The following is a 27,264-nucleotide window of genomic DNA, read 5'->3' as shown; positions in this document are numbered from 1 at the left end:
CGTGTGTGTGTGGGGTTGTGTCTTTGGGAAATGTGATGCATAAGGATTTCACCTCTACTACCATTCATTATGATAAACATGACAACACAGGGTACTCTTTAAGCACACTGGTCAGTAGTTAGTTGGGACTATTCAGTAGTTGTTATTATTCAGTACTTGTTATTATTCAGGAAGTGAGTTATGTTTTGAGTTTATGTTTTATCTCTGAACCACCTGATCCATTCTTTGATTTTTGTAAATATTCTTTTTGCTGGTGAACACAGAGGGCTTTAACAAAGTCAGAGTCTTTCGGATGTTTCTGTCACAAGACTCCTTATAAAAGGACAGTTCAAAAGGATGAGTGTCTGTAAGAATCAAATACTTGAACAGGTTATGAATACTGGGGAGTGTTCTTGGTAGCCTCTCCATCCATGTGTCATTCTGAGGTTGATGTGTACAGTTAGGACACACAGTCATTATAATACCTATTATTTATTCAGCAAATTACATGAGAATTATACTGACATTCATCCATCCACTCAGACTAAAAAGAAATGTAAATTATTCCAGTTTCTTATCGTGTTTTACACTACAACACTGTTCAGTCCAGAGACATCTTCATAATCTCTCTCCACAGCTCTCTGTCTGAGGATATCTCTACACATTTTAAATGCATAATAAAACAGTTAAAAGGTCTTGGTCCAGTAGTGCTGTCTCTTGGAATTATACACTCAGAAATACAGCTTATAGTTGAAAAAACAGTGCTACCGTATTGTGCGGAACAATTACACAAACAGTGAAAGGTAGGAAGTTTTCCCACAGGATAAACTTGTGAACTAGCGGGAGAGCTTCACCTGCGCTGTTTGATTTACAGAAGGAAACACTTCAGAGTTTAGCATAGCCACTGTACACCAGTTCAGCTATCATGATTACCTTAGTTCAGATCATCTCTCTATGATGAACATCTAGCATTAACCCAACAGAGGCAGATAGACAGAGCACATCAATCTCCTGAGGTTTTCCAGAAGTCAGAATTCATTACTGGGTTTTCTTGGGCTCGTCTGGAATACTCTCAGTCAGCGGCGTGAGGCTGAGCAGCAGGGTGTGGCGCTCATACGCTTTCGTCTTCCGAAACTTGTCGTCAGTCCCGTGCAGTCGGTCCAACACACCCAGAACTCCGTAGCATTGGTTAAACCTGCCGTGTTAAGTAAAAACTCAGAACTCCGCAGCGTTGGTTAAACCTGCCGTGTTAAGTAAAAACTCAGAACTCCGCAGCGTTGGTTAAACCTGCCGTGTTAAGTAAAAACTCAGAACTCCGCAGCGTTGGTTAAACCTGCTGTGTTAAGTAAAAACTCAGAACTCCGCAGCGTTGGTTAAACCTGCTGTGTTAAGTAAAAACTCAGAACTCCGCAGCGTTGGTTAAACCTGCTGTGTTAAGTAAAAACTCAGAACTCCGTAGCGTTGGTTAAACCTGCTGTGTTAAGTAAAAACTCAGAACTCCGTAGCGTTGGTTAAACCTGCTGTGTTAAGACTATCATATGCAGACAAATCTCCAAACCTAATTGAAATGAACCAAGGAAATGTATAATCAGACATTCTGGAACCTTTCCATAGACTTATGAGAACAACTAGTTAACTACACTGTTAATATGTGACAATGCTTTTAAACAGAATTGAAACTCAGAAAATAAACTCTCTGTAGATACTCTGGGACTGCGGGGAAAGATCTGTGTCCTGTGTCAGAGAAACGCTATAATTGCTTGGGTAATAACATTACATTAATTACCAAACCCACAAAGCGGGTGAAGTGCAACTTCAGAATAAATCTAACGTACTGTGTCTGCCATGTTGTGTAATCTAATGTATTGTCTCTGCCATGTTGTGTAATCTAATGTATTGTCTCTGCCATGTCATGTAAATCTAATGTACTGTCTCTGCCATGTCATGTAAATCTAATGTACTGTCTCTGCCATGTAATGTAATCTAATGTATTGTCTCTGCCATGTTGTGTAATCTAATGTATTGTCTCTGCCATGTTGTGTAATCTAATGTATTGTCTCTGCCATGTCATGTAATCTAATGTATTGTCTCTGCCATGTCATGTAAATCTAATGTATTGTCTCTGCCATGTCGTGTAATCTAATGTATTGTCTCTGCCATGTCATGTAATCTAATGTATTGTCTCTGCCATGTCATGTAATCTAATGTATTGTCTCTGCCATGTCATGTAAATCTAATGTATTGTCTTCCATGTCATGTAAATCTAATGTATTGTCTCTGCCATGTCATGTAATCTAATGTATTGTCTCTGCCATGTCGTGTAATCTAATGTATTGTCTCTGCCATGTCATGTAAATCTAATGTATTGTCTTCCATGTCATGTAAATCTAATGTATTGTCTCTGCCATGTCGTGTAATCTAATGTATTGTCTCTGCCATGTCATGTAAATCTAATGTATTGTCTCTGCCATGTCATGTAAATCTAATGTATTGTCTCTGCCATGTCGTGTAATCTAATGTACTGTCTCTGCCATGTCACGTAATCTAATGTACTGTCTCTGCTATGTCGTGTAATCTAATGTACTGTCTCTGCTATGTCGTGTAATCTAATGTACTGTCTCTGCCATGTCGTGTAAATGGCTGGGCTCTCACTTGAGGTGGTGGAAGTCATGGAACTCTGGGGAGGGCAGCAGGGGCAGGTGGTAGCCACAGTGGGACACAGTCGTCACCAGTAGAGCGATGGTGAACCACAGGGTAGTGGTGGCCAGGTGAGAGCCCAGAAGAACCGGACCAATCAGCGCTGGGAGCATATTAGAGAGCTAGGACAGTCAACAAAAACAGTAAGACAGTAAACCATTACCCAAACCTGTTCCACATTTAAATAATTACCCAAACCTGTTCCACATTTAAACCATTACCCAAACCTGTTCCACATTTAAATAATTACCCAAACCTATTCCACATTTAAATAATTACCCAAACCTGTTCCACATTTAAACCATTACCCAAACCTGTTCCACATTTAAATCATTACCCAAACCTATTCCACATTTAAACCATTACCCAAACCTGTTCCACATTTAAATCATTACCCAAACCTATTCCACATTTAAACCATTACCCAAACCTGTTCCACATTTAAATCATTACCCAAACCCATTCCACATTAAAACCATTACCCAAACCTGTTCCACATTTAAATCATTACCCAAACCTGTTCCACATTTAAATAATTACCCAAACCTATTCCACATTTAAACCATTACCCAAACCTGTTCTACATTTAAACCATTACCCAAACCTGTTCCACATTTAAACCATTACCCAAACCTGTTCCACATTTAAACCATTACCCAAGCCTATTCCACATTTAAACCATTACCCAAACCTGTTCCACATTTAAACCATTACCCAAGCCTTTTCCACATTAAAACCATTACCCAAGCCTTTTCCACATTAAAACCATTACCAAAACCTATTCCACATTTAAACCATTACCCAAGCCTTTTCCACATTTAAACCATTACCCAAACCTGTTCCACATTTAAACCATTACCCAAACCTGTTCCACATTTAAACCATTACCCAAACCTGTTCCACATTTAAACCATCACCCAAGCCTATTCCACATTTAAATAATTACCCAAACCTATTCCACATTTAAATAATTACCCAAACCTGTTCCACATTTAAATCATTACCCAAACCTGTTCCACATTTAAACCATTACCCAAACCTGTTCCACATTTAAACCATTACCCAAACCTGTTCTACATTTAAACCATTACCCAAACCTGTTCCACATTTAAACCATTACCCAAACCTGTTCCACATTTAAACCATTACCCAAGCCTATTCCACATTTAAACCATTACCCAAACCTGTTCCACATTTAAACCATTACCCAAGCCTTTTCCACATTAAAACCATTACCCAAACCTGTTCCACATTTAAATCATTACCCAAACCTGTTCCACATTTAAATAATTACCCAAACCTATTCCACATCTAAACCATTACCCAAACCTATTCCACATTTAAACCATTACCCAAACCTGTTCCACATTTAAATCATTACCCAAACCTATTCCACATTTAAACCATTACCCAAACCTGTTCCACATTTAAATCATTACCCAAACCTGTTCCACATTTAAATCATTACCCAAACCTGTTCCACATTTAAATCATTACCCAAACCTGTTCTACATTTAAATCATTACCCAAACCCGTTCCGCATTTAAACCATTACCCAAACCTGTTCCACATTTAAATAATTACCCAAACCTATTCCACATTTAAATAATTACCCAAACCTGTTCCACATTTAAACCATTACCCAAACCTGTTCCACATTTAAACCATCACCCAAGCCTATTCCACATTTAAATAATTACCCAAACCTATTCCACATTTCAATAATTACCCAAACCTGTTCTACATTTAAACCATTACCCAAACCTGTTCCACATTTAAACCATTACCCAAACCTGTTCCACATTTCAATAATTACCCAAACCCGTTCCGCATTTAAATCATTAAATGTGGAATAGGTTTGGGTAAACTCTTTTGACATCCCGCAGACAAAGCTACTGACGCCTAAAGTTCGCCTGTGCTTACAACTCCAGTTGTTCCACGGATAATCTGGAAGAATTAGGGTTCAGATTATGGTTAGGCATTTGAAACCTGTTTCCTTACCACATGCTCCACTGGGTGAGAGTAGAGAGACACTACTCCAATGGGGGCAGTCCATTCATGGTGGATCTTATGGATGTGCTTATAAATGGCAGGGTGATGAAAGAGCCTGAAGTGTGAAGGAGAGAGTGAGATAAGTCCGTGCAACTGTGTGCATTTACACTGAGTGGACCCATGCACCTTTTACATACACAGTTACACATGAAACCCAAGCATCATAAATATTCAGGAATGAAAAATCCAGGCAAGTCAAGTAGTAATGTGACCAGTTGCCTTGTAAATGCCAAACCACTCCTTACAGGCTCTTAACAGAGACTAACACTGAGGCATGTTGGTGCCAAGGCTCGGCTGTCTTCACCTGTGGGAGTAATAGAAGAGAATCTCCTCCAGCAGACCACAGATGGCCAGCTCAGCCAGGACCCAGTGGAAGGTGGGCAGTTCGTGTGCACAGGGGCTCCCACGCCAAGACATCACCATGTAGGTCAGCACGACCAGCGGCCCAGACAAGAACACCTGGTTAAAGATCACGGTCCTCAGAGCCTGGCGCAATCTCACGGGATCCACCTGGAGGGTGAGGAGAAGGTATGAGTTGCTGCGGAGCATGCTGCTAGGTGGTAGCAGGTTAAGGCATTAGGCAGACTTCACAAACCTGTTTGCATTCTAGTCCACTGTTCACACACCCCATCCGTCACATGATGTCACTGCCTGAGGCTGAATCAGGTGTGATCTCTCTAACTCAACCTCAGCCAAATCAAACCCTCCCAATTCACCCTGTACTGTACTGTCCAGGCCAAAAGGGCAAAATTGTACAGAAAATCAGTTTAGATTTAACTGGGCTAACAGTGCATATTAAAACAAACAAAGGGGTGCTTCATTAAAGGGGAATGAGAACTTTGAGCTTTGAATGAACTTTGGGAGCTTTGTCATGAGACAGTTTGCCTTCTGGTGAAGTGCAGAGGAGGAAGAAGGTTATACACTTTGCCAGCGAATTAGTGTCTCTAATACTCAATAGTACCCACTGAATCATATAACGTTAGCTGCCTTTTCTGGTTTTGAACCAGTTACACGACTGAATCCATGCTTTCATAGATAGTAGTTTAAATGTAAAGGCCTTTGGCATTCTGTGACGTTCATACTCAAAACCTTAGAGCCCTCGTTAATGTGTGTTTAATAAGAACATGATTGTGATCAAATGCATGTTGAATATGAGCCTCAGTTCTGCACTAGGAAGACCACATCCTCTGGTCAGGTCAGAAATGGCCCACATGTTCTTACTGACTCAGAAAACCGCACTTATTCTGTAAAGCTTCTCTAACCTCATTAAACATGTGTGACACGCTATTCAGGTCTGCTCTGCCCGGTTTTGCTTTCATAAACCAGGACTCACTATGACTGTGTCTGTTTCCAGTGTTTGTGTACATGCTCAGTAACGGTACTAGTATATATGATATTATTTCTTCTGTAAGACATGTAGATGTCATGGAAATTTGTATAAATAAAATGTGCAGAATCAACAAACTTCCTTATGTCACATGTCCTGTAATCTATGACACTGCAGCAGAAATGTCACATGGACTTTGAAGCCTTCATAGAAACTCCAGCACCCTTCACCATGTCAGTCTTGAGGGAACTGTATTATATCTGATATAATGCAATATACAGTATATAGCCAATGTCCATCAGTGATAACACACAACACTACGTAACCTTGGGTGACTTTGGCAACTCCAGAGTATTGTATACAAGTCATCATAGGTTCAGTGTTATCAGTGAAAAACATGGAAGAAGACTTTGGTCCTCAACTTACATGTGTCAGCAAAAACGGAGAGTTACATGGGTTCTTTTTCCTCTATCTCCGCAGCGGCGATATGACTTACACCACAGCATTTATCGTTTCACATTATCACAGAGCAGCACAGGCTCACTTCCGTACACGGTGGTTAGTTGGTGTAAGGTTAGTGGGTGTAAGGTCAGGAGTTGATTAAATCATATTAATGATTGATAGAGCAGGCACAGAGGAGAGGGGGAGGTGGTGGGGGGGGGGGGGGGGGGGCAAACATACCGGATTATTCTTCTCCTGCTGGATTCTGTAACGAGCAATGAAACTGGGCCTCCCCGTACTGTCAACCACCATCAGAAAAGCGTTGAACACCCAAAACGAGACAGTAGGCACAATCATCGTCCCTGTTAGAAAGAGAAAAGTCAGCACAAACATAAATACAAACGCTCATAAATATGGAGGTATATCCATAGAAATACCCCATAAGAGTTACATCTCCAAATTACATTACTGTCAGTCATTATTCCAGGACAGAGCACACTCATCTATCTGCATGCACATAACACAGCAGTTATGATATAACAGACAACTGTGATACATAACATTTATGATCCTCATTACACGAGATCTAATTATCAGCTAATTTATAGATTTGTGAAAAGTACAAAAACTGCCACTTAGGCTGGGACTCAAACATTAAATATTATGAAATTCTGCACAGAAATGACACTTTAAAGAGTAACAACACGCCTGTGATTTGCACACATGCAGTAGCATCCTTTCTCTGTACGTAAACCCACAGAGGGAAATCAGCTGAGACGTAGTCGTTAAGGAGGACCTAAACACCATGACTGGTATATGATTCACTGACAGCAGCCACTGATACAACAATACCGCATTACAGCAATAACCTCCACTGCTTCACTCAGGAATGCTAACTGCTATGGAAAGACCCGGAGTGCAACTTGCTACACGTTCTGCTGACAGGAGGTTCTGAGCAGCCAGGCCGTTGTTTGAAACTTCAGAGCAATGAACACTTCAGAGCACTGAACACTTAAGAGCAGTGAACATTTAAGAGCAGTGAATTTCCATGCTGTAGTCTTGATCTGATGCCAAAGCATCTTCCTACGTCTGCCCAAAGTTCAGAATATTCATTTTCTGTATTCATAGATACCTTGTCACAGTTACAGTACAAGGAAGGTTTATAAAAGGTTTATGAAAGGTTTATGAAAGGTTTGCTGCATCTCACCAATAAAGAACAAGGCGGCTTCATTCCCATCAAACAGGACACGCATTCTGGTCCACTGGGTCTGCCAGAAGTCCCCTGATGCTCCCCAGAACCTCTGCAGATGCCTGCACACAGAGATCAAACACAGAGGGTACAGTAAGGCATAAAGACATATGCACAGATATCCCTGTACAGATCTGCCTATCTATCTATCTATCTATATATATATATATATATATATATATATATATATATATATGCACTCCACATAAACAAGGGGATTGGGACATTGAATAACTTTTCAAGAGTAAAATAAACATAATTTAGGACTGTCGAGCGTTTAATGGACAGTTTCCAATCTGTAGATCCTATTCACTGTTTTTGAGAGTCATTTACCATGTTACTGAGTTTCGAAATGCAACCAGGAAGAAGAGTGCAGATCCAATGACGAAGGCTGCTTTCTTCACCGAGTCCAGCAGGCCTCCTCCAGCAGCCTCCTGAAAGCACAGAGAGATCTGACAGGCCTGTCCCTCTCTGGACCAAAACAGCACTGGCACTGAACTCAGAGGACACAAGTACCTTACACATATCTTTAAAAAATGTCAGAATCCAAAAATATTCAAGATCTCCCCCATGCAAGGCCCCCTCCCAGCTCTGAAGAACAACAGTTTAAAACCTCTCCTCTCTTACCGTTACTGCAAATCAGACTCACCATCACTAAGAAGTACTTGCTCCCTACCCATTATTTTCAGATTAGTAAAAAGGCAAGGGGGGGGGGTGGGGGTTAGTGGCTCTAGGGTTCTGTCACATTTTCAAGAGAGATGCCAAACTTTGAACAGCATTTCCAGGGCGACATGTTGTGATGCAACAAGACTTTCCAAACTCCAAAACAGCCCAATTTCTCAAGGCAAAAGTTCAGCCTATGGAGCAGCGTTTCTCTGGGTGTGCTACATTGTCCTCTGAATAAAGCATATCCTGGGCATCCTGGAGCATGTAGAATATCTTATACCACTGACTTTTACTAATTTTGTCGTTTGTTGTATTCACAACAAATAGCGCATAGTTATAACGTGTTCGCACATGATCCCGTAGGAACAAATTTACCTGTCTCTGATGGATGGAGGGAGTACTACGGGAACCATGAGAGACCTGATTCTCCATCTTACTGGTCCTGGAAATAAAACGATTTTATCGATTTTAAAACGATTTATGTAACACTGTCTAACTGGATAAACAGCTTGAAGACATCTAAAACTGTATTTAAACAAAAAATAATCGTAAATGACAGACAACTACTTTTACAGTATTTCTTGATTGTACGCAGGCGATAAGATTATAAAACGAAGCGGTGACAATCTAACACTCTTAATCACAAACAATAATGACTCAACATTTAACAATGACTTGAAAAGATCATGTGTGTCATCTTGTGTTTACTCACCGTTGCCGTCCTGCTGCTATAACTGTATTTGCGATCTTTGTCGGAGTTCTGGGTTTCCTGTGTTTGTTATTTGTGTTCCCGACTCCTGATTGGTCGATTGGTGATCATCTGGTCGCACGGAAGTCAATGATACCATAACTGCTTTTGTAATCGTGGTCCAGCAAGGTTCACTGATGATTATCACGTTGGATCTAGGGCCAAGTTACCATCATGCACGATTAAACATCGCGTAAACTAAAATGATAAGCTTTGCACTTAGAAAGGGGTCTTAATGTGATTTCGAATTTGCCCATATGAAGCTGAATTCTAATTCTGCTTGCAGATCACTTGATTATGTAATACCGATTTTTCTTTTTCAGCACCTTCATTTACGTAATGTCAATACTCAGGTCCGGATATCGCAGACAATGACATTGCATACCCTTTTTAAATAACCATAATTTTCCCCACAAGAACTCATGACCGTGGTTTATATTTCTACCCCTCTGGTATCACACCAACGCTAACGCAGAGAGAGGGAAGAGACAGGTTATGCTGTTGTCTCACTGAAATGTGAACACTAGTGGAAACGTTACCAAGAACCAGTTCCACCGCCCAAGATGCTGAAAAGGCCACATTCCACGAGCTTGTTGCTTCATGCGTTCACCGACTCAGGGTTATCACATTTGAGCAATGTATTTATGACACCCCTCTGGTGGTGTGGTGTAGAGTATTAGCTCATTATGTGGCTGCAAATCACAGATTCCGCTTAGTCTAGATATACTGTGTTGATAAAGCGTTTTTATCTAAGAGCCTGTTTACACTGTAGAGAGTGACTTTAGTTCAAGAGGAACTAACCAGTTTAAACTGACCCACGTTTTAGAATATGCAGCAAATTTTAAGTAGTCAATCCTCAGACAGGAAAATTCATAATTGTTCCCAATGTAGCTTCATTGCTCATTTTCAATCCAGCTATCCGTGCTGGTTTAAAACACTTCATTGTGCATTTCAGAGGAATAGACCGTGTGCCCCCAGAGTTCAACAATTCCATTCAGTGCTCTCTGACACACTTTAACCCCCTGGTGTTTTTGCTGTTGTTGTTGTTGTTGTTGTTTGTTCTGTTTTTTAGGAGTCGTCCGAATGCCTGTCCTACAGTGTTCTCTATCCCACCAGGATCAGGTGCCGGGGATCATGGGTTCCTGGTTTGTATAGTCTCTCATTTTAACATCCATTAACTGATATACATAACCACAAGACATCTAAACACAGAATGATCTTTATAAAGCTCATGCCCAGGGCATTGCAGGAACATCTCAGTGCAGCAAATACCTGGTTTCACACGGCCCAAGACACCTCTACCGTACCCAGGTTTAACCTGGGTGTAATCTGGGTTTGTAATCCAGGGTACCACACCAGGAGTGACTCAGGCAGGAGTGACTCAGGATAGGTTAGAGGGCGTAGCTTTGGAGGGCGTAGCTTTAGTCTTTCACTCTGTCAGTTCCACCTCACGCCACCTTTACCTTCCTCTCATTCTGGAGACGAGAGCTCAGCTCACCAGGCCCGGTTATTGCCTGCGCCAGGTCCGGTTATCGCCTGCGCCAGGTCCGGTTATCGCCTGCGCCAGGTCCGGTTATCGCCTGTGCCAGGTCCGGTTATCGCCTGTGCCTGCAGCAGTTCCAGGTCCGGTTATCGCCTGTGCCAGGTTCGGTTATCGCCTGCGCCAGGTCCGGTTATCGCCTGTGCCAGATCCGGTTATCGCCTGTGCCTGCAGCAGTTCCAGGTCCGGTTATCGCCTGTGCCAGATCCGGTTATCGCCTGTGCCTGCAGCAGTTCCAGGTCCGGTTATCGCCTGCGCCAGGTCCGGTTAGCGCCTGTGCCAGAACCGGTTATCGCCTGTGCCAGGTCCGGTTATCGCCTGTGCCTGCAGCAGTTCCAGGTCCGGTTATCGCCTGTGCCTGCAGCAGTTCTGCTCACGTGATAAAGCACATCACTGTGTGCAGAGAAAACAACCAAAGCATATGTAAAACAGATTTAAATGTTCAATACCATTGTTTCAATAGGGCAAGGAAAAACACAGACATCATCTCTGGTCAGACTTGCCCTCCAGTAACTGAAAAAGGTCAAATGAGTTTTCTCACTGGAGTAACGAAAATGTATTTTAAACATGTAAGACTGGAATAAACATCAACATTAAATGGATCTGATTAAACAGATTGTAGAATTGTAATCTATAAAAATGAACTGGCATGTTTTGTGTTCGTCTTTAATTTTAAACATGGTGTAGTATATCTTTTTCTCTGACTTATAAAGGTGAAACAGTGTGAGCTGTGTACATCAAGGAGAATCACTGTGTACAGCAGTTCATTTACCGTACATAATATCAAATTAAATTTGCTTTATTTTGTTTATATTTCATTTTGCAAGTTTAATCATCCATCGTCAGCTGCTTGTTCCATGTATCAGCTCAAATCTTTATCCTGTGTGAATGAACTGTTATTCATAAACTTGTAATATTATCCTTTTAGCACTAAGTGTGTTTTATGTTCTGACATTTACTGAGTGTGATCCCACTCCTATACATGTTCTTATCACAGGAATTGTTAACTGCTCAGGGAACTTAGCCAAGCGGCATGGACGATGCACCAATAGCGATGTCCCGTGTGATCCTCCCCCTTGAATTTTTTCAAATTTGTTACATGCATCAGTCCGGTGCACTTACAGATGAACACTGATTGGCCCACTGTATCTCAGGCCCTCGCTGACCTGTGACATTACCTGTGCGTGACCGGTAAGAAATCATAGTGAAAATATTCAAGCCGTCAAAAGCACGCGCGGGGCATATATAAACTAATATCGCACGCACGGTGGAAGCGCCTAAACTCATTTCGAGGCAGAGATACCGAAGTACCGTTGATTTACTAACTTCGTTTTCGAGAAAAAAGGTGCAGACAGATTAGGACTTGGAAACTGTTCAGTTATGGCACTGCATTTTAAATGAGATAATAACATCAGCATTTGCCATTAACTTTGAAACTTTTCGTCCCATGGCCTTTTTTCTAGAACTTTTAAACTGTGAAGTGCTGCCACCTAGTGGACATCCAAGTTGCTTCAGGTACAATGTATTTGATTTTTTTTTATCTCTCCTACATTGATCACTTTATTTATCTATTGGGGATAAATAAAATATAAATAATCTTATAAAACCAAACGTAATTTATTTAGATATCTGTAACAGACCTGTGATTTTTGTAACTTCATTGCATTTAGGGTCATAGTAGAAGCTGACTTAGTCAAAGACTTGATGAAAGTAAACTCAGTGCATGCCCACACATTCGAGAGCGATCCCAATGCCCCCTCATTCAGGGGTTTCAGAGGGGAGTGACGAAATTCCAGAGTACTCATTAGTGTTGGGTATGACAGTTGTTCTTGTGGTAGTCCATTGAAGGTTAGGTGCATGGCATTCCCACACTACTCTCACCCATCACAATATGAGGCATTAGGAATCTGACTGATGCACTGATTGTAAGTCGCTTTGGCTAAAAGCGTCTGCTAAATGCTAAATTGTAAATTGTAATTGTAATCACACCAATCACAAACACTACTGCTCTCACAAGTCACAATCACACCAATCACAAACACTACTGCTCTCACCCATCACAATCACACCAATCACAAACACTACTGGTCTCACCAATCACAATCACACCAATCACAAACACTACTGCTCTCACAAGTCACAATCACACCAATCACAAACACTACTGCTCTTCCCCATCACAATCACACCAATCACAAACACTACTGGTCTCACCCATCACAATCACACCAATCACAAACACTACTGCTCTCAATCACACCAATCACAAACACTACTGCTCTCACCAATCACAATCACAACCAATCACAATCACACCAATCACAAACACTACTGCTCTCACCCATCACAATCACACCAATCACAGTCACACCAATCACAAACACTACTGCTCTCACCCATCACAATCACACCAATCACAGTCACACCAATCACAAACACTACTGCTCTCACCCATCACAATCACACACACTACTGCTCTCACAAGTCACAATCACACCAATCACAAACACTACTGCTCTCACCCATCACAGTCACACCAATCACAAACACTACTGCTCTCACCCATCACAATCACACCAATCACAAACACTACTGTTCTCACCAATCATAGTCACACCAATCACAAACACTACTGCTCTCACCCATCACAATCACACCAATCACAAACACACCAATCACAAACACTACTGCTCTCACCCATCACAATCACACCAATCACAAACACACCAATCACAAACACTACTGCTCTCACCAATCACAATCACACCAATCACAAACACTGTTGCTCTCACCAATCACAACCACACCAATCACAAACACTACTGCTCTCACCAATCACAGTCACACCAATCACAAACACTACTGCTCTCACCAATCACAATCACACCAATCACAAACACTACTGCTCTCACCAATCACAATCACAAACACTACTGCTCTCACCCATCACAGTCACACCAATCACAAACACTACTGCTCTCACCAATCACAATCATCACAATCACAAACACTACTGCTCTCACCAATCACAATCACACCAATCACAAACACTACTGCTCTCACCCATCACAATCACACCAATCACAAACACTACTGCTCTCAATCACACCAATCACAAACACTACTGCTCTCAACCACACCAATCACAAACACTACTGCTCTCAACCACACCAATCACAAACACTACTGCTCTCAATCACACCAATCACAAACACTACTGCTCTCAATCACACCAATCACAAACACTACTGCTCTCAACCACACCAATCACAAACACTACTGCTCTCAATCACACCAATCACAAACACTACTGCTCTCAATCACACCAATCACAAACACTACTGCTCTCAATCACACCAATCACAAACACTACTGCTCTCAATCACACCAATCACAAACACTACTGCTCTCAACCACACCAATCACAAACACTGCTGCAGCCACAGTAAAGGACATGCAGTGGACATGAGCGTGAGATCCTCTGGTTGACTGCAGTCAATAGATCAGTGTTTCTGCACACTACCTTACCACTACTGTGCCATGGTCTTACAACTACCTAACATCACTACTTTACCCTGCTTTACTTCTATTTGACAAAAAGACATTTGCTTGGCCATGAAACTGCTTGACTATACAATGACAGTTTATAGTGCAGGTGTGTCAGTATTAACTCAGAGATTACAGCATCACTGATGTGTCTCACTGAGACAGTGTTGGTCACATTTAAGATCAGTAAGTGTAAGGAGAAGCATTGTGTCCAAACACCAGCCCTCTTTCCGACACACTTGTTTCAGATGTATCCGTGGTCTTAGAGCTTGACTGTCTCCTTGATCACTCTGACACAGAAACTGAAAATACAAAGGTGCTATTTTTCACATTTTGAATTCAAGTCATGATTTCATTGGTTGTCAAGGGTAGCGAATTGTACTCATGCAAATGTACCACTGCCAATTGCAAAAGGGTTTTACTGAAGATGAGGATTCCTTTAGATAGCACTACTCATGTTTTCTTGAACTGAATAAAATGAACAATGAGCTATTGTCCACAAACAGAAGCAGAGGTGTACTGCACAAATCTTTTATTGCTCAATAAAAGTATTGATAAAGATGTGTAGACCACTCAGAACAGGACATGGTGGACATGGTCTTCTGACTAGCCCCTTAAAAACCAGCTCTGATTGCATTTTAACAGCCACAGTGCACAGTCTGCTGTCAGTCAAACTACATTACAGAAACGGTAATCGTAATTACTGTCTGTTCCAAGAATCATGAGGAGTGTTCTACAAACCTGACGTCACGTAGTTTACGCAAATACTGAGATTTACAGACACGGTCGATACAGTCACGTCGTAACGAAATTAAACTCAGGAATACAGTCTTTCAGGTTAATGTAAGATTATTTTTCATTACGGCAACTCTGATTTCTGAGCGTATCTGATTACAGATGGTATACACGGACGCGACCTCTGTACAGTATATGAGTAGGCATGTTGTCAGGGCAATCGTGACACACGGCAGCGGACCTGTGGACTCCAATTTAAGGTTCCGTTTTCTTGCAGAAAAATAATACGACTCGTAGGGCCAATATTTTTTTGCTCCTTTTCAGTTCAGGAAGTGTACAGTATACTATCAGTCTTGCGCTCTCTTCAGTGATTTTGTTCGCTGTGGATTGTGGGATTTGGAGAGACATTGCCAAGGCTAGTTGTTTTGTTGCAGACAGAAGACGGACATATTGCGCTGTAAGTAATCGGGCAGGGATTGATATGCATTCGGCGAGTTTAATCTCCGAGAGTTTAGTTGACACAATTTAACATGTTTCGTCAAATCGTTTTTAAGAGGCACGCTGATGCTCTTTTGACGTGACTAAGCAAAGGGCCGAGGTTGTCATTAAAGCTTGCTTGGTTAGACTTGGAATGGATACGACGTTTTACTGTAATACCAGTGTAAAAAAGAAGACGTAGTCTGTGCAGGTGTAAATCGCCTGACAATATATAGGTCTATTCAATTAGAGGAATTTTGGAGTTACGATAGCACTTCGTTTTTGTCTTGATGTAATATCCGTGAATACGGATATATCCGTACAGACGACAGTGTCTTCTGTCAGTGATACCGCCTCAAATGGACATGTCTTAAATATGATATTAATATCGTGTCACACTTTTCCCGTCGGGCAGATTTGTTTGTTTTTTCCCCCCCGCTGCCCCCGCCTCCCCAGGAAAAGTAACATAGACTCAGGGTATTTTTAAAGCTGCAACAAGACATCGTAATAACAATGACAGCGGCCGTTCAGATCAAACATATAAAAAATAGATTTAAGTGTGAAATTCACCAAACAGAGAACAGAACACGATGAGCGAATAGTTGTATTGTTTATATTATTTTCGGTTAACAGAACTGTTAGAAATATCCCCAACGGTGTCAGCCGGACACGTGGTGACTGAACCCAGAGGAACTTCAATTGTACAATTACGCCACAAACCTGTGACAACCTCAGAAACAATAACAGTAAAACCACAGGGCGAAAGCTTTTCGGAATGTAGAATTTAGCTATAAAATAATTACATTGCCCTTAAAAACTCTTGTTGAAACTGAAAACTCAAGAGACTGTGTTTTTATTTTTAATTTTTTGTGAAGTTTAGTTGAAATTTGCAGCTTATTGAAATTCTGTTGTTTTTCCAATACCAAGGCACGGACAGTATGGACATCTTTGACAAATGCTCTGTTCCTATTGGTTAGGACATGACCTGAGTGTGAGCGTCCACTCGGTAGAACCACACCAACTTGCAATCTAAACTACTTAAAAGTATTAATGCGCCCTACTCTCGACCTTAGAATACTTTACAGTTTTCGTACTACCACGCAGATATCACGCCATGCCTTAATGATGTGGGGCGCTATTACTTATCAACACTTTAAACCATTACTGTGAAGATAATTTTCCATACACTTACAACGGTAGAATGTTTCTGACCTGACGTTAGTATTGCACCTGATTCCTCCACTCAGACCACAACACTGTCTTTCTTCTTCTTAGTCTTTTTACTTAACACTGTACACACACACACACACACACATATATACACACACAGTATATGTACATATAACCTTGTCCTTTCCTTTCCCCTCCTCTCTATACCTCTACTCGTCCACTCACACTCGTGGTCATTCTCCTTGAGTCTCGTTTTCCAAAAATAAATTAGTTATGTGAGATATTGACATTATTTTCAGTGCATGTCTCAACTACAAAACTAGCCATTGTTTTGTCTGTCATCTTATCTCTCCTCTCCCACTGACCTGTGTGTTCCTCCCTCCACAGTCCTGTACTTTATCCTCTCACACACACACACACACACACACACACACACACACACACATACATACATACACACACACACACACACACACTCATGCACACACACACACACACTCATGCACACACACACACACACACACACACACACACACACACACACACACACACACTCATGCACACACACACACACTGCACCCACATACACACACACATACACACACACAAAACCCTTCCAGCTACACATTTACACATGCCACACATTTTTCAGGTTCTTTAGTCATCCATTCATCCATATTTTCAGTAAGCAATGTGATAAATACCCATAAAAAGCCACCCTCATAGTGACCAGAATAAATGACACCCTCACAGTGACCAGAATAAATGACATCCACACTGTGAGAAAACGTCCTATCTGCAGGACCTCTGCCACTGCAGTGACTTTTCAAACCAATAGAGAGTCAGTTCCCACAAACTTTGCTATATACTTTCTTTTAAAGTCGAGTCTTAAGTTTCTTCCTCTTCCTCCTTTTTCTGCTCCTCCTCCTCACAAATCTTATGAACACACATGATGTTCACTCCTCCTTCATACTGAGGAGTTTTAATGGAACATACCTTTGGTTTGAAGGTCTTCCAGAGGAGCAGAAGTAGAGCACTAACATGCAGCCTGTTGTGCAGTATCTCACTCAGGTCTCTGAGGTGGTGCTCCAAACCCAACTCCTCCAAACCCAACTCCTCCAAACCCAACTCCTCCAAACCCAACTCCTCCAGCCCAGCTCCTCCAAACCCAACTCCTCCAGCCCAGCTCTCTGTGGATAAGAGGCGTTCGGTTTGTCTTCATATTCTGTGACTCTTCAGGATTACACTGAAAAATGTCATTCTTCAGCATTGTAACACCTCCAGTCTAACTCCACCGCCTGTGTCTGGACCTGCTCCTCTCTTCTCCCCCTCTCTACCACTTACTTACTAGCGTTAGGAAATTCACTAGGACGTGGTTGAAATAGCCTCTTTTATGGTTAAAGACGCCATGGTTCAGTAGTACTGACTGTGGTAACACAGGTGAGAGTGAGAGTGTGTGTGTGCGTTCGCGCGCGCGCGTGTGTGTGTGTGACATGTAAGCATTTCATTTCAGAACTTTTAGAACTTTTAGACGACTAAGAACAAAACAGTATTATTCATTTCTGTTCACATTTATACTTTTGTTACATTAATGAGCACATGAGACTTCTTTTGAGTCATTATTTTTGGCATGATGCTTAAAGCATGATAAAGAGTAACAGACACAGAAGTGTAGATTAATGATTATAACCAGCTGTTTTATGTTTTGGACTGTGACCTTCAGACTGCCGTCAGCACAATGTCAAGCCGAGGAGGAAAGAAGAAAACCACTAAAACATCCCGGTCGACTAAGGCGGGAGTGATCTTCCCTGTGGGCCGGATGTTGCGCTACATTAAAAAAGGCCTCCCCAAATACAGGATCGGTGTTGGAGCTCCGGTCTACATGGCAGCAGTCCTGGAGTACCTGACTGGTGAGCGTGAACACTTCAGTTTGGTTATTATTCTGTTATTATTCTGTGCACAGTGTCCACACCAGCCAGATCTAAAGACCCGTCTCTCTTTTATCTGGGGAGTATCACATGTGAACCAGTGCTGTAAGAATGGCAAGGGACGAGTGGGCAAGGTTTCTGAGCGTACCCTGTAAAACTTATTGGGTTAAGTGCAGTGTTCCCAAATTATAAACCTGTAGTCCTCCACATACCGTCCACCAGTGACCAATTATCTAATTTAAACCAATAACCCGTTGGTTCAGAGAAAGCAGCCCAAACCTGTAAGCTTCCTGTAACCCAACCCGCCTCTTCCTTATGACTCTGGACAGTCAGGTCAGTGTATAGATGTGTTAGTACACTGGACAGTCAGGTCAGTGTATAGATGTGTTAGTACACTGGACAGTCAGGCCAGTGTATAGATGTGTTAGTACACTGGACAGTCAGGCCAGTGTATAGATGTGTTAGTACACTGGACAGTCAGGTCAGTGTGTAGATGTGTTAGTACACTGGACAGTCAGGCCAGTGTATAGATGTGTAATAACACTGGACAGTCAGGTCAGTGTATAGATGTGTTAGTACACTGGCAAGTGAGGCCAGTGTATAGATGTGTTAGTGCACTGGACAGTCAGGTCAGTGTGTAGATGTGTTAGTACACTGGACAGTCAGGCCAGTGTATAGATGTGTAATAACACTGGACAGTCAGGTCAGTGTATAGATGTGTTAGTACACTGGACAGTCAGGTCAGTGTATAGATGTGTTAGTACACTGGACAGTCAGGTCAGTGTATAGATGTGTTAGTACACTGGACAGTCATGCCAGTGTATAGATGTGTTAGTACACTTGACAGTGAGGCCAGTGTATAGATGTGTTAGTACACTGGACAGTCAGGTCAGTGTATAGATGTGTTAGTACACTGGACAGTCAGGTCAGTGTATAGATGTGTTAGTACACTGGACAGTCAGGCCAGTGTATAGATGTGTTAGTACACTTGACAGTGAGGCCAGTGTATAGATATGTTAGTACACTGGACAGTCAGGCCATTGTATAGATGTGTTAGTACACTGGACAGTCAGGTCAGTGTATAGATGTGTTAGTACACTGGACAGTGAGGCCCGTGTATAGATGTGTTAGTACACTGGCAAGTGAGGCCAGTGTATAGATGTGTTAGTACACTGGACAGTGAGGCCAGTGTATAGATGTGTTAGTACACTGGACAGTCAGGTCAGTGTATAGATGTGTTAGTACACTGGACAGTGAGGCCAGTGTATAGATGTGTTAGTACACTGGACAGTCAGGCCAGTGTATAGATGTGTAATGACAGTTAACAGTCAGGTCAGTGTGTAGATGTGTTAGTACACTGGACAGTCAGGTCAGTGTATAGATGTGTTAGTACACTGGACAGTGAGGCCAGTGTATAGATGTGTTAGTACACTGGACAGTCAGGTCAGTGTGTAGGTGTGTTAGTACACTTGACAGTGAGGCCAGTGTATAGATGTGTTCGGATTAATCTCTGGAACCAGATGCTGTAACGTTATAAATGCAGGAAAAGGTCAAGGCAGTGTATTTTGCTGAAATACTTTTTCCTGCAAAATGATTGGCACCCTTGATAAAAATGAACAACAGGCAGCTCTCAGAATGAAGTATATTCTGATTTTACTTTTAAGATTATAAAATAGTTTATTAATGACTCAGTGAAGCTAGACCAGATGGATCCACTGTGTCTTTGTAATGTTAATGATTAATTTGAGGAACACATTTGGGGGGAACTTAGATCAATCCTCTATGCCGAGTTCTGATAGGCTGCACTTTTGGATGACCCTGTTCAGGTCAGATCATGGGGTTCTTGGTGGGGTTTTGGATGACCCTGTTCAGGTCAGATCATGGGGTTTCTGGTGGGGTTGCACAATATTGTCCATTTTCAGCACATGGACCATGCTGTCAGCACACACACTGTTACTGCACATACGGACACTGTTTTCATTCCATCTGACTTTTTGGTTCTGATCCGACTGCTAATGCTGTGTGGCAGTTTTCAGTTTTTGACATTTGTTCGTTGCTCTCAGTAAGGAGTGAGGGTGACAAACTCTATCTCAGCTCAGTTACGACTTTTTGTGACCCAGAACCTTTCTTTCCCTTTGGTGATGGATGATGAGTGGATTTACACGCTTGTTACCTCATTTTTATACCTCAGCGAAACCATGGAGGGACATAATACAGGCCCTTAAAGTAGAATGTTGTAGGATTGATTTAGCTTGATTTTATTTGAAGTAATCCTTAGAGGAATAAATAATTTATCCATTTCTTTTCCATTTCTCAAAGGAACCATATTTGAATAATGGACGATAATTGTCTCACAGTAGAGCTCATTAGCTGTGACCATCTGGTAGAGACTGTATGCTCATCTTTAATGAGGGTGCCAATAATTTTGGAGGTGACTGTATGTACTGTTCTTACAGACCATTTGTTGGTTGGCTGGTTGACCTGTAATGACTTCTAGACCTTTTTCTTTTAAGGCTGTGTCTATAAATCCCTATTTCAGCTGAAATCCTGGAGTTGGCAGGCAATGCTGCCAGAGACAACAAGAAGGGTCGTGTCACTCCCAGACACATCCTGCTGGCTATTGCCAATGATGAGGAGCTGAATCAGGTGAGGTCCAGTCTTGTGTGCCTAGTTACTAAATTTGCTCCATTCAGTCTTTCAGAGCATGATACACTTTGCTCTTCAGTTAATCAAAGCACTGGCCAGTTTTCATCAGTATCTATGGTAAAAAAAAAAAATCAACGGCTTTTCACTGTCACCTTCAAAATTACTGGCATGCATGATTAAAAGCCTGCATAAAATACAGAACCTCTGTTAATCATGCCAACACTGCATCACACTGTAATTTTCCAACTTGTGAATTACATTTTACCCTGTTTATGAAATGAAAGTTTCTCTTAACTGAAAGTGCATTTATTTATAAATAATATGAAATGTCATAATTATTGGCACCCCTGTTTTCAGTTGCTTTGTGCACCTTGCTCTATACAGTGTTAAGATGGTGACTCTTTCTTTGTGATTTTTTTTTTTGCAAGTTGGGAGACACACTCATAGGGATCTCAGACAATGCCTCCGGGAAAAGAGTTTGTTCAGTTTTTCATGTTCTGTGATTTGTGTGTGTGGACTACCCCATTCAGTGGCAAGTGCAGGTTTTCAGTTATTTCCGTTCCAGAGACTGAAGTGGCTATGATAAAATGTGTATTTTATGGTCTTTGACCCATTTCTATGTGGAGTTTGATGTGTCTCTGGGATGTTTTGATGTGTATGTGGGACCAGGTTAGGGCCTGTTACTGAGAGCATTTGGAGGTATCATGAACTTAAATACGTGTAGAGGGGCAAAGCTGCCCCATTAAATCAAAGGACTGCTGAAGCATTTTACAGGGGTGTGAGGTTAATTCCCAATATGTGCTCTTTTGACAATTTTCTCAGCCTGTCCAAACAGTGCCTTGGCACGGAAATGCCATCTAGTGAAGAATTTTGACACTGGGTCACCCCAAGATACAATCTCTTCTCTAATTCCATTCAGCTGTAGTGCATAAAGTCAAATATACAACTGTTTAACTGGCATTAACAGCCATGGTTTACTACCTTTGTCACTCACTCACTCATTATCGAAGTCACTCACCCTAATTAGGGTCATGGGGGGTGCTGGAGCCTATCCCAGCATTCGTTGGGCAGAAGGCGGGGAAACCCCCTGGACAGGTCACCAGTCCATCGCAGTGCTACATGTTTGATTTGTGAAAAACAAGAAAGACTTATATCTTTTTTATCTCTAGAAATGCCTTTGCCTTTCTGCATGGTGATAAATAACAACTGAATTTTACTACATCACTTTTGTATCCCACTGACATGAGAAATAATGTAAGGCCACAGCACTGGGATGCAATACTGACATGGACTTATTCAGAACATTAAATCCTGTTTCATTTTAGGTACAAAGCTTCTCAGGGCTGGCAGTGATTTCAGAGAAGAAGCAAACCTGGGTCTGAACCTTTTTGCTTGTCTTTATCAAAAGTTTCAATCATTTTGAAGGTGACAGAGTTAAGCTGTTCTATGTGGGCCCTTTTAATACTAAGATGAAGCAATCACAGTGGTTGGTTCAAAACTGCTGAAACAGTTTACATGGTTTGACAGATGCCACCATGTGACCAGATGAGCCCACTGAGTCTCTATGGCAGCTATGAGAGGGTCTGTATAAATGAAGACTGATTTATTGTTGGTCAGGTAGATTACAGAACATTACTTTGATATAGAAGAGCAGCTTTATAGCTTGCAGTGATGTGAAGTGGACATCAAGGTGACCTTGAAATAGCCTCAGAAGTTGTTATTGTACGAAATGGGAGCATGACACACCATGTGAGTTATCCACCAAGTCATAACTGTAGGCAGAACGGACTGGCAAAACCATGTCCATTGACTGCTTGTCCCTGGGTCAGAAAAGTCAACATACACTCAGTGTGTGAATTTTTTAATGACATTAATGAGCACACATCATTTTCCTGAATGTTCTCTTCTACCCTTCACAGCTGCTGAAAGGTGTAACCATCGCGGCAGGAGGGGTTTTACCGAACATCCACCCAGAGCTACTAGCGAAGAAAAGAGGTGCCAAGGGGAAACTGGAAGCGGTCATAACTCCACCGCCTGCCAAAAAATCCAAGACATCACCCGCTAAGAAAGCAGCTGCCAAGAAACTGGGTGCCAAAAAGGTGTCAACCAGGGCTAAGGTAGATCTGGTGTCACTAGTATAAATGAGGAGATGACATTAGTTTCACTGTGGCATGCTGATGCAGCGGAGGGGTGGCACTATTGGTCACCGCTTTGTTCACTGCTCATGGCTTTGTTGTCTGAACAGGCTCATGGACTGTTTTTTCAGTAGTTGATTTTATTCACAGTGTATGGTTTTGGTGTTCTGATTAAACGCTTATGTGAGAGGTTGTGAAAATGGAGTTGTTTTGTGTAACAGAGACAGGGGGACGTGAGTAAAACAGCCAGTGCAGACAGCACCACAGACGGAACTCCATCAGACGGCTTCACTGTCCTCTCCACCAAGAGCCTCTTCCTCGGCCAGAAGGTACCACCACTGTCTTTAGCTCATGGTCCCTCTTCTGTTTTCTCAGCACTAACAAAAGAGTTCAGAGTGGTAATGTGGTGTTCAGCAGATGAGATGACTGATCCTGATGGCATGTAAATTAAGAGTGGACGTCTTGGTTGGAGAAAAGCACCAGCCAATGGATGGTGAGCTGTATAAGCCTAGACCTAATTATCCGTCTGATATTTTAGTTTGTATTAAGGTCCATTTATAAAATGGCAGCTGATCTGACTGCATTGACTGTAGGTGTGTAATTTTTCCCGTCTTAGATAAACTGCTGTGTCTACCATACATTGGGAAATGTGTTACTTTTTCATGCCTAGTTACCTGCAGTGTGTTAAGTCTCCTCTCATGCATGGCAGCCACCGTAGTTAAGGTGTGTAAGACAGTGGACATGCAGTCCACCGTCACGGAGGAGGATGGGTACTCGTTTTTTACATCGTGAGTCGTGTAATACCATTGAGTAATAAGACATGCTGGGAGGGGAGTTGAACCGTTATGGAAACTTCAGACGCGCCTGACAGTCAGTGATGAGTGAGAGAGAGTGAGGAAGTGATCAGTCAGAGGATCATGGACAGTTCTGTCTGTTCTCCTGGACTTCCAGCCACAGCGTGCAAGTTTAGGGTGACTGGAATTCAGCCATCAATCAGATATAGAGCCCGCCTCTTAACCACCAGCCATCACTGGGTTCACTGTGTTGAGAGAAAACATCATGTATTATTTAGAAAAAAATAAATATAGCAAGACCCACAGTCCATGTCTGAACTGGTGAGTTTCAGTTGAGGAGCTGTAATGATATCCCTGTTTTTATATATGTTCAATGCTGTATGTTTCTGTGTTTGAAATGACTGCTGTTTTGGGAACTGAACGTGTATTTCTTTACTTGATTACAGTCGTACCAGTTCAGTGAAACATCTGAAATAACGCATGCCCATAGTCTTGAGGTTTATTGTAAAGCTCCACAACGAAGTGTTTATTTCTTATCACATTTATCATGTAGAGCTGTAGAAGATATGTGGAATATCATACTCATGTGAAGCTGAACTGAGTCAGAAATTGAGTCGAAATTGAGCTAGAGTCTCACAGTCTAAAGGCCTGTGTCACTGTCTCACTGTCTCATTGTCTCACTGTTTCACAGTCTCACTGTCTCACTGTCTCACTGTGTCACTATCTCACTGTGTCACTGTTTCACAGTCTCACTGTCTCACTGTGTCACTGTCTCACTGTGTCACTGTCTCACTGTCTCACTGTCTCACTGTGTCACTATCTCACTGTGTCACAGTCCCATTGTCTCACTGTCTCACTGTTTCACAGTCTCACTGTCTCATTGTGTCACTATCTCACTGTCCCACTGTGTCACTGTCTCACTGTGTCGCTGTCTCACTGTGTCACTGTCTCACTGTGTCGCTGTCTCACTGTGTCACTGTCTCACTGTTTCACAGTCTCACTGCATCACTATCTCACTGTCTCGCTGTATCACTGTCTCACTGTTTCACTGTCTCGCTGTCTCACTGTCTCACTGTTTCACTGTCTCTCTGTGTTACTGTCTGACTGTGTCACAGTCTCACTGTCTCACTGTCTCACTGTTTCACAGTCTCACTGCATCACAGTCTCACTGTGTTGCTGTCTCACTGTTTCACAGACTCACTGTGTCACTGTGTCACAGTTTCACAGCCGTAGTCTCACTGTATAACTGTATCACAGTCTCAATAACCTGTTGTCACACTGTCTCACTATGGCACAGTCTCACAGTCTCATTGTCTCACAGTTTTGCTGTCTCACTGTCTTAGTGTCTCACAATATCAGTGTGTCACCGTTTCACTGTCTCGTAGTTTTACTGTCACTCTTTCTTACAGTCTCATTGTCTAATTAGCGGAATGTGTCACAGGGCACAAAATTATTATTCAGTTAAGACATTGTCTCACAGAGCAGAGTTGCATCTTATATTTGCGGTTCACAGCTTAATTCTCAGCCATGCCACTCTCATGCACTGTGGCAGGCAGCTCAGGGCAACAGAGCTGGGTGTGTTCCTCTGGCAGGATGTGTTGGCCAAGATCACTCTGCCTTATCACTGTGTATAGGTGGTTCTACCAACATACAAATAAACCCATCCTCCAATGAAATGTAGCCCACAGTGTGATGAAGTGATTGGTGTGTAATTGAGTGATTGCTGTGTAATTGAGTGATTAGTGTGTAATTGAGTGATTGGTGTGTAATGGAGTGACTGGTGTGTAATGGAGTGTTTGGTGTGTAATTAAGTGACTGGTGTGCAATGGAGTGACTGGTGTGTAATTGAGTGATTAGTGTGTAATGGAGTGATTAGTGTGTAATGGAGTGACTGGTGTGTAATGGAGTGACTGGTGTGTAATGGAATGACTGGTGTGCAATGGAGTGACTGGTGTGTAATTGAGTGATTAGAGTGTAATGGAGTGATTAGTGTGTAATGGAGTGATTGGTGTGTAATGGAGTGACTGGTGTGTAATGGAGTGATTGGTGTGTAATGGAGTGTTTGGTGTGTAATGCAGTGACTGGTGTGTAATTGAGTGATTAGTGTGTAATGGAGTGATTAGTGTGTAATGGAGTGACTGGTGTATAATGGAGTGACTGGTGTGTAATGGAGTGTTTGGTGTGTAATGGAGTGACTGGTGTGTAATGGAGTGACTGGTGTGTAATGGAGTGTTTGGTGTGTAATGGAGTGTTTGGTGTGTAATGGAGTGACTGGTGTGTAATGGAGTGATTGGTGTGTAATGGAGTGTTTGGTGTGTAATGGAGTGACTGGTGTGTAATGGAGTGACTGGTCTGTAATGGAGTGATTGGTGTGTAATGGAGTGTTTGGTGTGTAATGGAGTGACTGGTGTGTAATGGAGTGACTGGTCTGTAATGGAGTGATTAGTGTGTAATGGAGTGATTGGTGTGTAATGGAGTGATTGGTGTATAATGGAGTGTTTGGTGTGTAATGGAGTGACTGGTGTGTAATGGAGTGACTGGTCTGTAATGGAGTGATTGGTGTGTAATGGAGTGACTGGTGTGTAATCGAGTGACTGGTGTGTAATGGAGTGTTTGGTGTGTAATGGAGTGACTGGTGTATAATGGAGTGACTGGTGTGTAATGGAGTGTTTGGTGTGTAATGGTGAGACATATAATTGGGCTTTCCAAATTGGAGAGCAAAGCAGGGGCCAAACAGAAGAAATGGCAGGTTAGATGACTTGCAGGTTAGATGACTTGTAAACCCAACAAGGATCAGTAGGTGGTCATATCAAAGACAAAATGGAAATACAAACAGTAAAACACAAAGAACAAAACAATCATTCAAATGACAGTTCAGTAATTTGCACAGTATTATTTGGCTACTCTGCATTCAACATGTCTTCCATTGTTGATTAACTTCTACGTACTGTATGTAGCTGTATACACAGTTTAAGACCTAGCAACCAAGAGTTACTGATGAACAGAATGAACATGACGAATGATAATAAGAATGAAACAAAGGACTGTGATTCAGGTCCCTCACTAACATGCACCTGAATCACAGGTTATTGGTCCGTGTACTTGGTGGCCAACGGGTTTTCGTTTTGAAATGA

General features: G+C 42.0%; 2 protein-coding genes across 5 annotated transcripts in view; one reads left to right on the top strand and one right to left on the bottom strand.

Moving 5' to 3' along the window:
• Window positions 1–452: 452 nt before the first annotated feature.
• faxdc2 (fatty acid hydroxylase domain containing 2) lies at window positions 453–9,198 on the bottom strand. Its single transcript, XM_030793168.1, has 9 exons — window positions 9,124–9,198; window positions 8,787–8,853; window positions 8,079–8,179; window positions 7,704–7,807; window positions 6,737–6,858; window positions 5,033–5,238; window positions 4,678–4,783; window positions 2,632–2,798; window positions 453–1,174 (listed from the first exon to the last, which is right to left on the bottom strand). The coding sequence occupies exons 2-9, from the start codon at window positions 8,841–8,843 to the stop codon at window positions 1,018–1,020; spliced, it is 1,020 nt and encodes a 339-aa protein (XP_030649028.1). The 5' UTR covers window positions 8,844–8,853; window positions 9,124–9,198; the 3' UTR covers window positions 453–1,017.
• A 5,834-nt stretch (window positions 9,199–15,032) lies between these two features.
• Window positions 15,033–27,264, top strand: part of macroh2a1 (macroH2A.1 histone) — a 28,576-nt gene continuing 16,344 nt past the window's right edge. For 3 of the 4 annotated variants that reach the window (XM_030794011.1, XM_030794013.1, XM_030794014.1), the window contains exons 1-5: window positions 15,033–15,437; window positions 18,351–18,537; window positions 21,095–21,201; window positions 23,121–23,318; window positions 23,558–23,665. In XM_030794011.1, the coding sequence (XP_030649871.1) occupies window positions 18,366–18,537; window positions 21,095–21,201; window positions 23,121–23,318; window positions 23,558–23,665 (585 nt within the window). In that variant the 5' untranslated portion in view covers window positions 15,033–15,437; window positions 18,351–18,365. The remainder of the gene's footprint in view (window positions 15,438–18,350; window positions 18,538–21,094; window positions 21,202–23,120; window positions 23,319–23,557; window positions 23,666–27,264) is intronic. The other variant, XM_030794012.1, reaches the window with a different exon arrangement.

This window comes from Chanos chanos, chromosome 16 (genome assembly GCF_902362185.1).
Source record: "Chanos chanos chromosome 16, fChaCha1.1, whole genome shotgun sequence".
NCBI classification, from domain to species: Eukaryota; Metazoa; Chordata; class Actinopteri; order Gonorynchiformes; family Chanidae; genus Chanos; species Chanos chanos.
The sequence above is the reverse complement of the archived record's forward strand: the minus strand, read 5'-3'. Positions and strand labels throughout refer to the sequence as shown.